This window comes from Podarcis erhardii (assembly GCF_964252035.2).
Source record: "Podarcis erhardii genome assembly, chromosome: 1".
In the NCBI taxonomy this organism is placed as follows: domain Eukaryota; kingdom Metazoa; phylum Chordata; class Lepidosauria; order Squamata; family Lacertidae; genus Podarcis; species Podarcis erhardii.
Window position 1 is genome coordinate 8,478,674 of NC_138497.1, and position 17,752 is coordinate 8,496,425.

The 17,752-nt window shown below is 46.5% G+C and overlaps 1 protein-coding gene across 2 annotated transcripts in view; it reads left to right on the plus strand.

Annotated features, from left to right (window-relative positions):
- The window catches only part of DAAM1 (dishevelled associated activator of morphogenesis 1), a 175,350-nt gene that overhangs the window by 78,350 nt on the left and 79,248 nt on the right, over positions 1-17,752 (plus strand). For both annotated transcript variants that reach the window (XM_081859162.1, XM_081859163.1), the window contains exon 3: positions 4,298-4,387. In XM_081859162.1, the coding sequence (XP_081715288.1) occupies positions 4,298-4,387 (90 nt within the window). The remainder of the gene's footprint in view (positions 1-4,297; positions 4,388-17,752) is intronic.

Consider the following 17,752-nt stretch of genomic DNA (forward strand, 5'->3'; position numbering starts at 1 on the left):
TTGGAAATACTGAGTTGAGGCTTTTCCTGCTCTCATTTGAGGTTCCAGCAGGACTTGTGGTCGTTCAATAATGTGGTTTTTATCTCTCTTTCCCTGCCCCCCAGACCCCTTTCTAGCTACCTAATATGCAAGCGCCATTCATGCCCAAACGGACAAATGCAGATGGGCTGTGAAGCTAATTGCCAATTGGCATCTCCTGCTCACTAATTAGTCTGCTTCGTGATTGTTAATTGAAACTGCTTGCGATGAAGCTTGTGTGCAGATTGCTAGAGGGATTTCGTGGCAGAATTTCAAGCTGGGGCGATGAAGGCAGCCTTCCGTCACTGCTGCAATGCCTCCCTCTTAGAAAAGCATCCTTTCCCTCATTCGGACTGATTTTAAGGGGCCATTTTCTGTTCCTTTATATCCAGTTTGTGAGTGTGGCTGGTGGCAGCTTTGAATTCTTGCCTGCTTCAGCTGCCTCCGGCGCCTGTCAATATGCTGGGTCCAAGAAAAACTCTGGAGTTTTCTTGTGCACCCTTCCAAAAGCTGGCCCATCATGCATAAGATTGCCAGCTAGCCAGTCTTCTTCATGGTTTGCAAACCTGCCACGGTGACCCCATGTGCTGATAACCTCAAGAAGATCATTATCGCCATTCTTATTAATTAAATTTCTTTACCACCCTCCATCTAAAGATCACAGGGCAGTTTACAATGTAAAAACACAAAAATACACAGTATAGTAACAAACAGAAATCACAAACCCTACCCACAGTTTAAATGGCCATGGAATCCCGGGTTTTTCCTGTGAGAGCACGGCGGCCATTTTTGTTGCCATGTTCTTGTGCAATTTTGCCCGCCCCCAAAAGCACTTTTGGGGGCCGTGATCTCGTGTGTCACTCAAATGCGCATTTTGGAGCACCGTAAGAACACACCCCAAAAGTGCCTTTTAAGCCCCGTGCTCTTGCTCGGGAGCACAGGTGGGAAGAACTTGGTTTCGGAACACATCATGTTGGAGGATATGCCATAGATTGTTTAATTAGCCAAAGGCCAGGGAGAAGAGGAATGGCTTTACCTGGAGCCTAAAGGTGTATAATGAAGGTGCCAGGTGAGCCTTTCTGGGGAAAACACTCCACAAATGGGGAGCCACTGCAGAAAAGGTCCCTTCTTGCGTTGCCACGCACCAGACCTCTTGCAGAGCAGGCACACACACAAGGAAGGGCCTCAGATGATGATAGCAGGGTCTGAGTCAGTTCATATGGGGAGAGGTGATCCTTGATGATCACTGTAATGTGCTCTTTGTGGGGCTGCCTTTGAATCTGACCTAGAAGCTGTAGCTGTTGCAAATCCCACTCTGGCTAGGCTCCTGCTGAGGGCGGCTTACCACGGGCATAAAAGGCCCGTAGCATTTCACATTGATGATACCTCCCAATTTGCAACGCACTTCCTGCTGGCATAGGAGTGGTGTAGATTTTACTAAGCTTTGGGTGCTGTTTAAAGACACGGTTGTTCACCTAGGCCTCTGCTGTTTGGTTATCTATCGGATGCTGTTGTAATTTAGAGTGCGTTAAAATTATTTTCAATAAATAAATGGGATGGGGTTAGGGAGATGGGATAATACCCAAGTGCATCATGAATGTTTTGGGTGGGCTTTTTTCTGAAAGCTAAATGAGTATTTCCTTAGCTTTCCACATTGAGAGGAGCTGGTGATACTAAATTGTTAGTAAACTAAAAGAAAAAGAGATTGCGAAGAACTCTAAAAGAGGTCACAGAATTCACCCGTCACCTTATTTATTGCCTGTGATTCATAGTAACTTGTCTCAATATTCAGCGAACCATCTACAGAGTGACCTGAGTTTTGGAGATCAATTTGGGTAATTAATCCCCTAGTGACCCATGGCGATGGCTTGTCTGGTAGATCACCTCTAATCCAAAGACGTGCTTATCCCTTTCCCATAAATTTCAGTAGCTGTGAAATTCTCCATCTTGGCATCTGCTCTCAGCAAAGGTCCTACGAACTCTCCCTTCTACATAGCTCTTGATCAGCTTTCTCCAGCCTCTTGCCTGAGGTCTAGGATTCCCCACTCGCATCAGTCCCAGGCAGCATGGCCATTGCTCAGGGATGATCGGAGTTGGGAGTCCAGCATCATTTGGAGGGCACCAGGCCAGTGTCCAGGATGCAGGATAAAGCTCTCCAGAGGCCTCCAAAATAATTCCATTGACAGGTTGAGCCAGAGCTCTTCCAGGAGCTCTTTCTGCTGGGGGCTGGAGAAGGAAATGGAAACTCATCCAGAGATAGCAAACCCTCTTGTGGGAATCACCCAACATTGGGGAGGGTGTCTTAGAAGCTTGTGAGCTGCAGAAATGATAGGTGTGTGGGCATGGAGAGGTATGACCCACCAAGACCAGGGAAAAGAGACGGTGGAGGAAGATTGGAAGAAATTCAAAGACTATCTGCAGAGGCATTATAAAATTAATGGACATTAGTGTGATGTTGGATAAAAATTAAGTGGTTACCAGCTGTAATGTAGAGGTTGAACAATAAGTTATGATAAGTTATAACAAGTTATAATAAGGATTTGCTGAATTAAGAATTTGAAAGGGAATACAAAAGGGGGAGGTGAGAGGAGGTCTGGGAAACAAGTTAATGGAAATGAGTAATGGAAACTACATTTGTTTTAACTGGGTTTTTTTTTTTTTTTTTGCTTTTGTATTTTTGTGTTTTTATTACCTCTTTTTTTGTGTATGTTTATTTTTTGTATTAATTGGAAACTTTAATAAATATCATTTATAAAAAGAGAGAGAGAGAGAGGTATGACCCACCAGACATGATTGCCCAGAGACACTGCAAACCTGATCTATCAACAACCGCATAAAGTGTCGACATGCAGAGGGCTGGGAGGCCAGCTGGCAAGCCCCAGCTGTGCCGTCTCCTTCCATCGGCCTGTACACTGACGTCAATCAGCAACCCGGGCTTCAGAACCAGGGCACACTATCAGCAGATCGAACTGCTCACACAGAATAGGCGTGAGGCTTGCGGAAGCATACTACAACTACAGATTTATGAATCATAAATCAGGACAAAGAAACATGTATCTCTCTCATGTGTCATCTCAGAGAGAACGGGGAAAAACAAAAGCTATACACAAACGGAAGTTCCCAGCATACTGTGCTGGAATGTAAACAGACATGTGACACGTAACAATCCCATGCCTGTTCCTTAAGGTGGAATGGAAATGTCAACATAATGCGCATTAGCAGTGCCCAGGACAAGGCAAGGATTAGGCCCCCTAACCTGCTTGTGTGCGTCAGGCAGGAGACAACAGGCAGACTTGGCTCGCTGCGCCTCTGCAGCGGCCGCTTCTTGTTGTGACATGGGGTTTGTGATTTCAGCTCTCTTGACATAATATGCTGGAGACAGTTCTCTAGTAACACTTCTTTATTAAAGCAACAAGACTTAGACCTGAGGAGGGGAGAGCTACATTTATAGGGACAGGGAACTAGCTAGAAAGGATACATTTTGGAGGGAACAATATCAGGCAATCACAGTCCTGCCTTTTGGAGGAAACCAATAAGACAGAGGATCCAAATACAGCAGCTTAAATGAACCAATAGTAGCTGTAGCCTCTGGAACCAAAAGGCAGTCACTTTACCCTAATGCAAATACAGACAATAATAATACAGATATAAAATCCTTTGACTCAATACACAACACTTCTCACGAAGGTTGCCTGCTGGTCGCCGTGTTCACCCTCGGCGAGCTCCCAGCAGTCGGTGCTCCTTGGTGGGCTTGGTGGCATCCCAGCAGTGCCAGAGCTGCAGTAGGCCTAGGAGGAGGGGAGAGGAGAGCACGCCAAGGTGCCAAGCACAGCCCTTTCCCAGCCGCCTCTGCTTGGCACAAAGGTGGGTCCTGGGTGAGTGGGCAACTCTCATCCCTGCACTCCTGCTGCAGGTCACATGCTGCAAGGGAGGACCCTGGGAAGGACCAGTGCGGGCTGGGAAAAGTCCAGGCTCCGACTCAGCCGCAATGAGAAGGAGCTGCCACTGTGCCCGTAACGGCCCAGCCTGGGCTCAGCTCACCTGCCCACAGCTCCAGAAGGTGGCAGCCACACGGCCTCAGCAAGGAAGCCTGTCATGGGGTCCTGGATTGTGGCCCCTCAGAATTATGCGTCTGGGGCCAGGGCTCCCCTCACCATCACTGTCCAGCAGGGCTTTTCTTTTTGGGGGGTTTCTCCCCTTCTCCTTCACAGTTGTTAATGCTAATCTATGCAATAAATTGGATGTTTTCATGACGTACGGCATCTCTCTCTCTCCTCAGGATGAACTCGACCTTTCAGATAAGCATAGAGAAGCCATGTTTGCTCTTCCAGCAGAAAAGAAATGGCAGATCTACTGCAGCAAGAAAAAGGTAAGAGAATGATTAGAAAAGTACGATAATACTGCCTCCGCAGCTCTTTGCTTTCTCTTCTGTGGGACAAGTTTGAGAAACAAAGAAGAGAATCTTGTAGGGTGTGTGGGGCCGGTTTTGAGGAACCCCTAAAGGCAATACAGTTGTACTTTGGTTTTCGAACAGCTTAGTTCCCAAACGTTTTGGCTCCCAAACGCCACAAACCCAGAAGTGACTGTTCCGGTTTGCAAACTATTTTTGGAAGCCGAACGTCCGCCGGGGCTTCCGCGACTTCTGATTGGCTGCAGGAGCTTCCTGCAGCCAATCAGAAGCCACACTTTGGTTTCCGGACGTTTTGGAAGTCGAATGGACTTCCAAATGAATTCCGTTCAACTTCCAATGCACGACTGTGTCCTAAATCAGGACTTCCCAAAATGTTATCTGTAAGCTTTATTCAGGTGGTCCGCACATCTGTGGATTTACAATTGAAGACAGGAGACAGCACATCCATCACACTGAATATGCATGTTGCCATTTGACTGTATTTTTATAGCTGCTTTTATTTATAATATAGCATTTTATTGAATTACAGTTTGAATTCTTTGCCAACCATGCCACATCCACTGTGATTCCTTCATTGGTTGGACTAGATTACTCTTGTGGGGGGGGTCCCTTCTAACTCCACAATCCTATGACCTAGCACAGTGCGTTTCAATTTCCACAGTAGACTGAGAAATCATTAAGTGATCCTCCAACAGCTGTTTTCAAGTGTGGGAAGCTTGGGAACCACCTCTCTAAATCCGTAACTGAGAAAAGGCAGATCACATATCTTTTGTGTACATCACAAAGGCAGATCTGCATCCATGCGCAAGGCGAAGCTGGAAATTGCAGCGAAACAACTAAAATCATAAGAAGCCCGCTTAAAACAAAAAACAGCAATTAACTCGCCAATTGAAAACGAGTATTGGCACTGACTCCAGCAGAGGATGGGTGCAGAGTGTGAGCCTTCTCCTCGTACACAGGAACACTTTCAGCCCTCAATATTTCCCTTCTGCACTAAAAAGTCTTCTGCAGAGCATTCCGCTATTTCTGGCCTGAGCCTAGAGACCAGATGAATCTTATATACCGTATTTTTCCGTGTATAAGACTAGGGTTTTTAAACCAAAAAATTAGGTTTAAAATTGGGACTCATCATATACATGGGTAGTGCTGAGGGGTGTTTCTTAATTTGCAGTCCCCCAAAATAGGGGGTGTCTTATACATGGGGGCATCTTATACACAGAAAAACACGGTAATTTCATGGGATACAAAGGATGCCCTCAAAGCATCTTAATACAACTCAGGTAATGAAAAGGCAAGGCATGTAAAATACAACCCTGCAAAGGCCCAAATCTTTTCTTTAATACTGCTTTGTGGACTCTTTATGGTCTCCTCTCATGACCCCAGGGCCTAATGTATCCTGCATGATTAAAACAAACCGATGCTTGGGGGGGGGGGGAATTTGCCTACTTGCCCATTTTCATCGCCCATTAGATTTGCATGCGCCTGGTAGACTCCCATGTCGAATTGTGGCCACGTTTCCCAGGCTGGTGCAAAATTTACGCCGAGCTAGCAGGCAGCCTCACAAGCCATCGGAATGAGGACGTGTTCAGTTTAGAAAGCAGCGAGTGCGAAAGCAGCATCGCTGTATTTATGGCGGCAAGCCATCTGGGTGATCAGCGATGGGGGGGGGGAGCGAACGGGGCTTGGAAGGAATGAGGTGGAGATGGCTCTTTTCATAGAGTTGTAGCATTGGAAGGGGACCAAAGGGTCATCCAGTCCAACCCTGTGCAATGCAGTAATTTTAAAGTAGGGTTCCCAAACTGTGGTCTGTGGACCACCAATAGTCCATGAACTTCATTCAGATGGTCTGCATGGTGTCTGTGAACAATGCTAATGTTTTGAATTCGGCGGAATTGACTTGCTGTTATCCATCCGTCTCAAGAGACAATGGAGTTCATCTCCGGGGGTGAAGCCAGACTGCTGTGTTAGCAGTACCAAAGTGACCTCCTTGGGGTGCAAGCCTGGGCAGCGTGTATGGGGGTCCTGGGCTGCCCAGATGACAAGACCCTCCTCCTTTCAGCCTCGCTGCTGTGGTCCAATGGAAAGCAGAGCAAGGCATTTGTTTAATTTGTTTTATTACTTATTTATTTGTTGAATTTATATACCGCCCTATACCCGGAGGTCTCAGAGTGCTTCGCAGAATAAAATCAAAATATAAAACCACAAAATGCATAATCAAAATAAAAACAACATCCCAGAAACCCCTTCTGCCCTCCTGCTTGGCTGTAGGAGTTGCTGGAAGGCATACAAGGTACCGTCTTAGGGACTCGGCTCCTAATTTGTGTAGGGTTTTTGCCTTTTCTTTTCCTGAAAATGTGCCACAAGGCAGTGGAGGTTTAGAATCAGTTTTAGGATATTTAGATGCTGCCCACCTGTCTGGGTTGCTCCAGTCACACTGGGCAGCTTCCAACAGGCTAAACACATTAAGCACAGTAAAACATCAAATATTAAAAACTGCCCTGTACACGAGATATAGGGAAGATACTCCACAAGGCAGCAGAGGTTTAAGATCAGAGTTTTCCTTCTCCTAGGTGGGCTGCCTTCCCAGGTTGACAAGCCCCACCTGCCCCTCACTTCCCTCTACAGCATGGGCAGAAACCGCCTTCTTGACCATTGGACCTACTCTTGGTCTCCCCCGCTCAATCTGCCAGAACCTGTCCTTGCACACAGTGGTATAACAGTGCTTTAAATGTAAAAAAGGTAAAATGTAAAGGACCCCTGGACGGTTAAGTCCAGTCAAAGGCGACTATGGAGTTGTGGCGGTCATCTCGCTTTCAGGCCAAGGGAGCCGGAGTTTGTTCACAGACAGTTTTCCAGGTCACGTGGCCAGCAGGACTAAACTGCTTCTGGCACAACAGAACATCGTGATGGAAACCAGAACACACGGAAACGCCGTTTACCTTCCCGCCTCAGTGGTACCTATTTATCTACTCACATTGGTGTGCTTTCGAACTGCTAGGTTGGCAGAAGCTGGGACAGAGCAACAGGAGCTCACTCCGTCGCGGGGATTCAAACCGCCAACCTTCTGATAAGCAAGCCCAAGAGGGTCAGTGGTTTAGACCACAGCGCCACCCGCGTCCCTTTGCTTTAAATGTATGGGGTGAATGCACCCAAAGAATACCGTAGTAGAGTATTCACAAATCCCTGAACTACTGAGAAAATGGCTTGGCAGGGGCCTCCGATGAGTGCCGAGACTCCACAGGCGTTTGATGGTGTGTTTTCAATACATTATGAACGTCTAAGCTGCGTGGAGATGCCAGAAAGAGGACCCCTAGATCTCTCCCAAGGTGCCCCCTCTTCCCACACTGCTTGCATCCAATCTGCGGAGAAGTCTGACCTCCCACCTGAATAGAGTCTGCCTTTTTCCTTCTCATTTCCCTGCCCCACCCGTCTTTCCCTTTCTCCCCATGGCTGCCAAATGGTTGCAGAAGCCTGTGCCGTGCGAGCGATCAAGGGGACTCCAAAGCTGTGAGGAACAAAAGCGATCCTGATTGAGGGGGATCTGGATTTATTACATAATAGCTGCGGCGAGAGATGGGAGATTGAGGCTGGCTTGGCTGCTTCTGAAAAGAGAGGCAGAACCAGAGAAGAGCGAAGCTGCGGAGCAGTAATAGAAAGTCGCTGGGCAGTGACCCCAAGAAAGGAATGCAGCGCACGTGAAACAGTGAAGCCCAAGCGATGACTCCGCTCAGGGGAGGGATTTTCGGATTACGATAGAAAAGGCCTTTGAAGTTCGTTTGGATTTTGTGGGTTTTTAAGGCCAGTGGGTGGGTGGAATAAGAAAAGGAAATGAGGATACTGAGCTCTCTTTCTCAGATGGATATGGGATGTTTAAATATGAAGGAGTACTTTAAAAAGCAGAGACATCACCTTGCCAACAAAGGTCCATATAGTTAAAGCTATGGTTTTCCCAGTAGCGATGTATGGAAGTGAGAGCTGGACCATAAAGAAGGCTGATCGCCAAAGAATTGATGCTTTTGAATTATGGAGGAGACTCTAGAGAGTCCCATGGACTGGAAGAAGATCAAACCTATCCATTCTGAAGGAAATCAGCCCTGAGTGCTCACTGGAAGGACAGATCCTGAAGCTGAGGCTCCAATATTTGGCCACCTCATGAGAAGAGAAGACTCCCTGGAAAAGACCCTGATGTTGGGGAAGATGGAGGGCACAAGGAGAAGGGGACGACAGAGGATGAGATGGTTGGACAGTGTTCTCGAAGCTACCAGCATGACTTTGACCAAACTGCGGGAGGCAGTGGAAGACAGGAGTGCCTGGCGTGCTCTGGTCCATGGGATCATGAAGAGTCAGACACGACTAAACAACAACACTTTGTAGGAGCAGGTGGCGGTACGGTTAAACCCAAATGCAATGATTCTTCAACAACAACTTCATTGGACTGGCCATGTTATTCAGATGCCTGGTTGTCGTCTTCCAAAGCAACTACTCTTTTCCGAACTTAAAAATGGAAAGTGTAATGTTGGTGGTCAACAAAAGACTCACTCAAGGCAAATCTTAAAAAAAAATGTCATATAAACACTGACAATTGGGAAACACTGGCCTGCAAGCACTCCAGTTGGAGAACAGCCTTTACCTAAGGTGTCATGGGCTTTGAAGATGCTCGAACTCAGGACGCAAGAGAGAAACGCGCTAAGAGGAAGGCACGCTTGGCAAATCCACACTGCGATAAACTCCCACCCGGAAACCAATGTCCCCACTGTGGAAGGATGTGTGGATTCGGAATTGGCCTCCACAGTCACTTACGGACTCACTGTTAATACTTGTTTATGGAAGACCATCTTACTTGGCTACAAGTGATCGCTGAAGAGGAAGAAGAAGAAATATCCATTGGTGCTGCCTTGCAAATGTCAGTAGCAGTTTCTGTTGGAATTCTTCTCTCCTCGGATGTAGCTGTGCCCTCAGTGCTAAGATGGCAAAAGATAAAAAGTGGAATTCACTGACCTCGAAGCATTGCAATTGATGGCCACTGGCAATCCTTCAATTGTGTGCATTTAAAGAAAGAAATGAAGCTGTGTGCACAAGTGTAAACTGAGAACAGGGAGTGCGGGAAGAATGTGGAATAATAACCTGAGATCGGGTTCAAGCCAGATTATAGGCATATTTCAATAGCTTAGCGCAAACAGCCAGATGGAGATCACTGAAACTATTCAGCGGGCGATTTTACAGACTGAAAACTGTTGCCTTCTTAAGTCAAAGCAGCTTCCCCCAACCCAGCGCCCTTCTGATATTTTGGACCACAGCTTCCGTCAACATCCCTGCCATCTGATGAGAGTGTTACGCTCTGAAGCATATGAAAGGAGCATCAGGTTGTGGGAAGCTGATATGATGTTTCCTGAATCCTGAGAAGGGCTTTTGCTAAATTGCCAGAGAAAGATTTGCACAGTCCAAAGCTGTTCAGGCATTGCAGGAGTAGCTCGTTTAAAGTCCGGTTTCCAGGCTTTGGTAATTAACCAAGAACAGGCAGTAAGCTTTTCTTTTGAGCTGTGAAATCAGCAACTTTATATCATTAAAAAAAAAAAAAAAACACAGCAGCAGCAGCATCAACTTCATTCAAACACAACCTCCCTCCCTGTCTCCCTCAGGTATTTAAACTCTTACCTTTGTGGATAGAAATTCCAGTCGCCAGGCAGCCTGTGATAAAAATCGCAGGCGGCTAGCAAGAATGACTGCTTTGTGTAGATGAAGAACAGCATCGGCCACGTTGATACCTTGCAGTTGGTACCTCTTCCAGATTTGCTATTTTGCTCCAGGTTGCAAGTTTTTTTGCAGGTGCAGAGTTAGATGTCTCTGTGCAACAGAAAGAACAACAGCCCGTTGTATTATAGTGACTGCTGGCACAGTGGTTTGTTTGTTTGTTTGTTTGTTTGTTTGTTTGTTTGTTTGTTTGTTTGTTTGTTTGGTATTTTAAGGAACAAATGCACGGGACAATTCAGTACACAGGAAGCTGCATTATACAGAGTCAGACCACTGGTCTTATCTATCTCATTTTGTATTGTATTATGTTGTGCACTGTGGTTTGCTGTGGTTTTATTGATTGGAGTTTAGAAATTACTTATTGTAACTGTTAAGAGTGGATTTCTGTTTAATTTTGAAATGCTGATATTTAATATTATTCTATATTATTTTAATGAATGTTGAATGTTATTTTATTTGCTTATTGTATATTGTATTATGCATATTGTCTTATTTATATGATGTTAGCTGCTCTGAGCCCGGCTTTGGCCGGGGAGCGTGGGATACAAATAATTTTTAAAAAAATTATTATCATCATCATCATCATCATCATCATCATCATCATTTTTTTCCTTCAGTGATTTTTATTGATTTTTTTTCAAATAGCCTAAAAACAATACAGCTTTATTCTCCTTAAAAATCTATATCTTATCCGAATTAACTTCCCACCACCTCTCTTCTGGCTTCTCTATATTGCTCTTACTTAAGCGTGTTTACTATATATACATTCTATAAATGTCTATAATTCCTTAATAATTTTTTGTATTATGCTTTAAACATACAATCCTTATTATATTACCACATTACATCTTATGGTCTAACCAAATGTTTACAATAAACACTATGTACAGTTTTCTCTAAGTAGACCATAAATTTGGACCGTTCTTTTGGGAATTTCTCATTGTCCTGCTGTCGGATTCTTATCTGTATATTGGCTACATTGACTGGCAGAAGCTAGCCAGAGTTACAGCCTTTTCCCAAACTTACCAAGAGCAGCTAGGAACCAAACCTGGGGTATTCTGCATGCAACATACCTGCTCTGCCATTGAACCACAAGCTCCAGGGCTTATTGATGTCTGGGGCCGTGAACTGCCAGGTACCAGTTTCTCGGGGACCAGCAATGAATGAAGACTGGAGTGCTTCCATCCTTCCTGGAAAGACACCTGTTTGGCCAATGCTGGAAATCCTTTAGTGATATATGGAAGTGGAACCTTGAAATAATTCCCCCTTTTGTTTCTCCCCCACCCCCAGAGCAGCTCCCCTACCCCACCCCCGTCTTCCCGTCTGAAGCCAAAAAAAGGCATCTGTTAGCAATCTTTAGGGTTTTAAACTGAAGCTTTTTAAACAATGAGCCGTTTGACAATGAAAGGTATTTGATCATGCTGTATTTGCTTATTATGTGTGTGGTGGGGGGAATGGATGGATGGATGAGCAGAGAACCTGGGAAATACAAGCCTTTGGTTTGGGGTTTGGGGGTGGTGTGTGAAGCAAAGGAAGGCCATTCCATAAAGCGACCCCTGACCATTAGATCCCGTTGTGACCGACTCTGGGGTTGTGGCGCTCATCTTGCTTTATTGGCCAAGGGAGCTGGCGTGCAGCTTCCAGGTCATGTGGCCAGCATGACTAAGCCGCTTCTGGCAAACCAGAGCAGCGCACGGAAATGTCGTTTACCTTCCCGCCGGAGGGTTACCTATTTATCTACTTGCACTTTGATGTGCTTCGAACTGCTAGGTTGGCAGGAGCAGGGACCAAGCAACGGGAGCTCACCCCATCACAGGGATTCGAACCACCGACCTTCTGATCGGCAAGTCCCAGGCTCTGTGGTTTAGACCATAGCGCCACCCGTGTCCCTTGGCCATTCCATACCCTCCAACCTTTCTCCAATGAAAATAGGGACATCTTGTCAGTACAGTAGATTTGCAAAGTCAACGTTGATCTGAATCCTTTCCTGACTGGTCAGCAAGAAACACTGTTAGGTTACAGCCTGTCCAGGGAATCATTGTCCCACAGGGGAAGAGCTGTGCCCAATGGTTAGAGCACCTGCCCTGCATGCAGAAGGCGGCCCTGAGTTCCATTCCTGTCAATTACAGGTAATAATAATAATAATAATAATAATTATTATTATTATTATTATTTTAGTTATACCCCGCCCTCCCCAGCCAAGACCGGGCTCAGAGCGGCTAACACTAGGTATAAAAAGAATTGATTAAAATACAACTTAAAAACAAGATTAAAATACATTAAAAAGGCAGCCTCATTTCAGTAGAAACTCAAATCAAAAACTTTGGGGGGGATGAAAACGTCAAATCTTCACCAAGGCCAACTATCCAGACTGGTCCTACGTGGGCCAGAAAAAAGCCAGGGAAGTCCCCAAATAGGAGTTCCATCACAGAAGGAGAAAGGAAAGAGGGGGAGGGGGAGGGGATCAAGTTGATTCAAAGCCAAAGGCCAGGTGGAACAACTCTGTCTTGCAGGCCCTGCGGAAAGAAATCAGATCCCGCAGGGCCCTGGTCTCATGAGACAGAGCGTTCCACCAGTCCGGGGCCAGTGTTGAAAAGGCCCTGGCTCTGGTTGAGGCTAATCTGACTTCCTTAGGGCCAGGGACCTCTAGAGTGTTGCTATTTATGGACCTTAAGGTCCTCCGTGGGGCATACTGGGAGAGGCGGTCCCATAGGTACAAGGTAGGGCTGAGAGCGACCTCTCTCTGAAACCCTGAACAGCCACTGCCAGTCAGGGTAAGACAATGCTAAGCCAGATGGCCTGATTCTTTGTCAGGGAGCTCCTTATCTTGACCGGAGAACAGCCGCACAAAACTGAGGCAGTTTCTCAAAGGCCAAGGGAAAGAGTTATGCTTGAAAACGTCTTTTCGCTTCGGCAGTGGAACAGACTCCCATGAGAGGTGGTGGACTCTTCTTCCGTGGAGATTTTAAAGCAGAGGTTGGATGGCCATCTGTCATGGATGCTTTAGCCGAGATTCCTGCATTGCAGAGGGGTTGGACTAAATGCCCCTTGGGTCCCTTCCAACTCGTATTTATGGGACCGCCTCTCCTGGTATGCCCCACAGAAGAGGACCTTAAGGTCCATGCATAACCGTAGTTTAGAGGTCCCGGGCCCTAAGGAAGTCAGCCTATCCTCCACCAGGGCCAGGGCCTTCTCAGTGATGGCTCCGACCTGGTGGAATGCTCTGTCCTATGAGACCAGGGCCCTTCAGGATTTAACCTCCTTCCGTAGAGCCTGTAGGACAGAGCTATTCTGCCTGGCCTTTAATTTGAACTCAGCCTGATCCTTTATTTCCCTTCTCTTCCTTCCCCCGTCCCCTTTTATGAAGATTAGCCGCTCTGAGACCCCACAGGTAATTCTCCCCTGGCCTACTCACTGGCCCAAGTAGGACCAATTCAGCCAGCTAGCCCTGGGGATTACCTAATGCTTATTTCCCCTAAATTGATTTCTGAATTTTGAATTTTATTGTTATCCATGTTTTTATACTGCATTTTATGCTGCTTTTACAATTAAGTGTTTTAAATTTGTTGTTAGCTGCCCTGAGCCCGGTTTTTGAAGGGCGGGGTATAAATAAAAATTTATTATTATTATTATTATTATTATTATTATTATTATTATTATTATTAAAATTCCATGATTCTATGATTCCTTGGAGGGGGGCAGCGTTTGCGCGAAGCGATCTTGACCGCAAGACGCAAAAGCAACAAACCAACCAACCTCCAAACTCTTTAGGGGCCAAGAGTGGATCATATCATTTGGAGAGCTGGCGCAGCTCCCCGAATTTTAATGGAGTCGTTCCAGTATTTATTAATATATGGAATCTCTTGTTGGATTCCTCTTTCTTCTCTCTCTCTCTCTCTCCACCCCTTCCCTTCCCAGACTTATCCATCGTTTTCGGGAGCCTTGAGGCTGGCAGGTGGGATTGGTGAAGTGAGCAGAGATGCTGGATTGTGTCTCTAACCAAGGCTGCAGCCTGGGTGTGCCTGTATATGTTGTGCATCCAAGCTATCATAACTTGTCTTCCTCCAGGGCTTCCTGGCCCCTTCCCAGCCGGCTCTCATTTCCTAAAGAGAGAAAAGTTGCGTTCTTTGCACCGATTGCATTTGTCGAGATACAAGGAGGAAACCAAATTGTATTTTATTTATTCAATAAATGTAATAAACGTCGCCTCCCGGTGCTTTGACCCATGAGTCCAAAGCTGCAGGAATAAACTGATGATGAAAGCAATCGGATTAATATTTAATATGATTACTTTTTGGCTTTCCAATGCAAGTAGGAACACAGGGAGGTAGCTGCCTTAAAAAGCACCAGACTGTTGGTCCATTTACCTCAATATTGTCGGCACTGAGTCTTCCCACCCCACCTTCAGCCTTACCAGGAGACATTGGGGTTTGAACCCGCAGCCCTTTTCATGCAACCCCCTGAACTATGTTTCTTCCCTCTTTAGGGTGATTCACACAAGGCCATCTGCAGATAAAATAGCTTAGAGACAAAGACTTGTATGCTAGGAAAGAGGGAATTTATAGTGTTTGTTTCTTTAACATATTTATAAGCCACTTGATAAGCTCTTAGCGTACCTGAATGTAGGTTTCTGCTGTTCTGCTTGGGCCTCTTTCCCTGGCTGCACTCTTGGGGCCCTCGATGACTAGGTTTCTGGCTACAAGCTTGAGCTCAGCAACCCTACCAATGATAGCTTCAAATATCTCAAGGGCTGTCACATGGAAGAGGGTACAAGCTTGTTTTCTCCTGCTCGGGAGGGTAGGACTCGAACCAGTGGCTTCGAGTTACAAGAAAGGAGATTTCCGACTAAACATTAGGAAGAACTTTCTGACGGTGGGAGCTGTTTGACAGGGGAAAGGTCTCCCTCGGAATGTGGTGGACTCTCCTTCCTTGGAGTCTTTTTAAGCAGAGGGTAGATGGCCAAAGCAAAGCAGAGACATCACCTTGCCAACAAAGGTCCGTATAGTTAAAGCCATGTTTTTCCCAGTAGTGATGTATGGAAGTGAGAGCTGGACCGTAAAGAAGGCTGATCGCTGAAGAATTGATGCTTTTGAATTATGGTGCTGGAGGAGACTCTTGAGAGTCCCATGGACTGCAAGAAGATCAAACCTATCCATTCTGAAGGAAATCAGCCCTGAGTGCTCACTGGAAGGACAGATCCTGAAGCTGAGGCTCCAATACTTTGGCCTCCTCATGAGAAGAGAAGACTCCCTGGAAAAGACCCTGATGTTGGGAAAGATGGAGGCCACAAGGAGAAGGGGACGACAGAGGACAAGATGGTGGGACAGTCTTCTCGAAGCTACCAGCATGAGTTTGACCAAACTGCAGGAGGCAGTGGAAGACAGGAGTGCCTGGTGTGCTCTGGTCCAGGGGGTCACGAAAAGTCAGACACGACTAAAGGACTGAACAACAACAACAGATGGTCATCTGTCATGGATGCTTCAGCTGAGATTCCTGCATTGCAGGGGGTTGGACTAGATGACCCTTGGTGTCCCAACTCTATCATTCTATGATGTGCATGCACCATATGGCTTTCCTGCAAAGTTCTTCTGCCTTTAATGGGATATTTCAGTCTCATTTGCCACTTTGCCCCAGGGCGCTGGTGACCACTGAAATTGGCTCGCCCTTTTGAGTGTGTGTGTGTGTGACTGGTAAGGTAGCAATTTACTCTCTTACCCTTCCAGCGATGGTGTGAAATGAGCACATTAGTGCGTCTGTCCGTTTCAGCGCTCTAGGAAGAAGCTGACATTTCTGGCACACATTTTTGAATCCCTCTGGCCAGATCTTTGGAGAGCAAGAACTTCCAAAGGAAATGAAAGCAGGGGAGGCAGGAGGAGAGAAACCACATTGGGTCAACCTGTTCTATTCTGATATCTAGGGCTGGGGCTGTACAAGGCGAAATGTCCTTTCTCTAGCATACATGGGTGTGGAGTTTGAGCCTTTGGAGCTGCCTTATCCAGCCCAGAGTCTCCACATCTTGTTGGACCGCTGCCCCAGCATGGCGCAGTGGCAAGGGCTGATGGGAGTTGTAGTTCGGCATCATCTGGGGGCACCCACGGTTGGGGAAGATTGCTTCAGAGGAGGTGGCCGTTGTTTATATCCCACCACCTCTCTGGGACAACTTTAGCTGGTGGGCGGGGCGGGCTGCCTGCCACATGATATCATGATGACACAGAGTGATAGACAGGAGGGTGATCCACCTACCAAAATTGGCGCACAGGGTGGGGTGGGGGAAAGTTAGTGAGTGACTGAGCAGGGTCAGACCCTCATCTGCCAGCAAGAGTCAAATCCTCCTTTCTCTGTGAGGAATTAGCATACACAGCTGAACCAAGCAGGATTGAACCCCATCCCTTAAGAACTTGGATCCAGGAGATTTCAGGGACTTCCGGGGACCCCTTATATCCCTTCCTAGGCAATTGAGGTCTTCTGGGCGGTCTCTTGTCAGTGGTCCCCCATGGCTCTCATGCACCTGGAGCCAGGAGTTCTGCATTATGAGCTCAATTTCATGGAAACCCCTTCCAGTTTCAGTCAGACAAGTCGCCCTCCCTGTTGAATTTCTGGTGCTTACAGAAGACTTTTAATTCCAGCAGGCAATTTGAACAAAGTTCTGATTTTATAGCTTTTTATAGCTTTTTAAAGCTTTTTAACTGTGATCTATATTGTATTGTTGGGACGCGGGTGGTACTGTGGGTTAAACCACAGAGCCTAGGACTTGCCGATCAGAAGGTCGGCGGTTCAAATCCCCGCGACAGGGTGAGCTCCCGTTGCTCAGTCCCTGCTCCTGCCAACCTAGCAGTTCGAAAGCACATCAAAGTGCAAGTAGATAAATAGGTACCGCTCCGGGGGGGGGGGTAAACGGTGTTTCTATGCGCTGCTCTGGTTCGCCAGAAGCGGCTTAGTCTTGCTGGCCACATGACCCGGAAGCTGTACGACAGCTCCCTCAGCCAATAAAGCGAGATGAGTGCCGCAACCCCAGAGTCGGCCATGACTGGACCTAATGGTCAGGGGTCCCTTTACCTTTACCTTTTATATTGTATTCTTGGTTGTACATCACAAGATGGTTATCATTAAGAAGTATGCAGATTCCAAACTTGGGCCTCCTGTTGTTTTCAGACTACAGTTCCCATCATCCCTGACCGCTGGCCTTGCTAACTAGGGATGATGGGAGTTGTAGTCCAACAACAGCGGGAGACCCAAGTTTGGGAAACACTGGTATAGACTGTTGAAATAAACAGAGCAATAACCCATCTTTTAGCCCTACCCACAGCATGGATTGGGGGCGTGGGGGGGGGAGGGAGAGAGAGAGAGAGAGAGAGAGAGAGAGAGAGAGAGAGAGAAGGAGCCTTCAGTCCTTCAAATGCTGCTAGATTCCAAGTCTTGTCATCCCCAACCAGGTTGGCCACCATGTGCACCAACTCAGTCTAGGGGCAAGGTGTCTTTGGCCCCCTTCAATATCTGAAAATATACATTTGAAATACACATTTTTAAAAAAAACCAGAAGCATTTTTACTTGGTGTTATAGGTCAGGACATT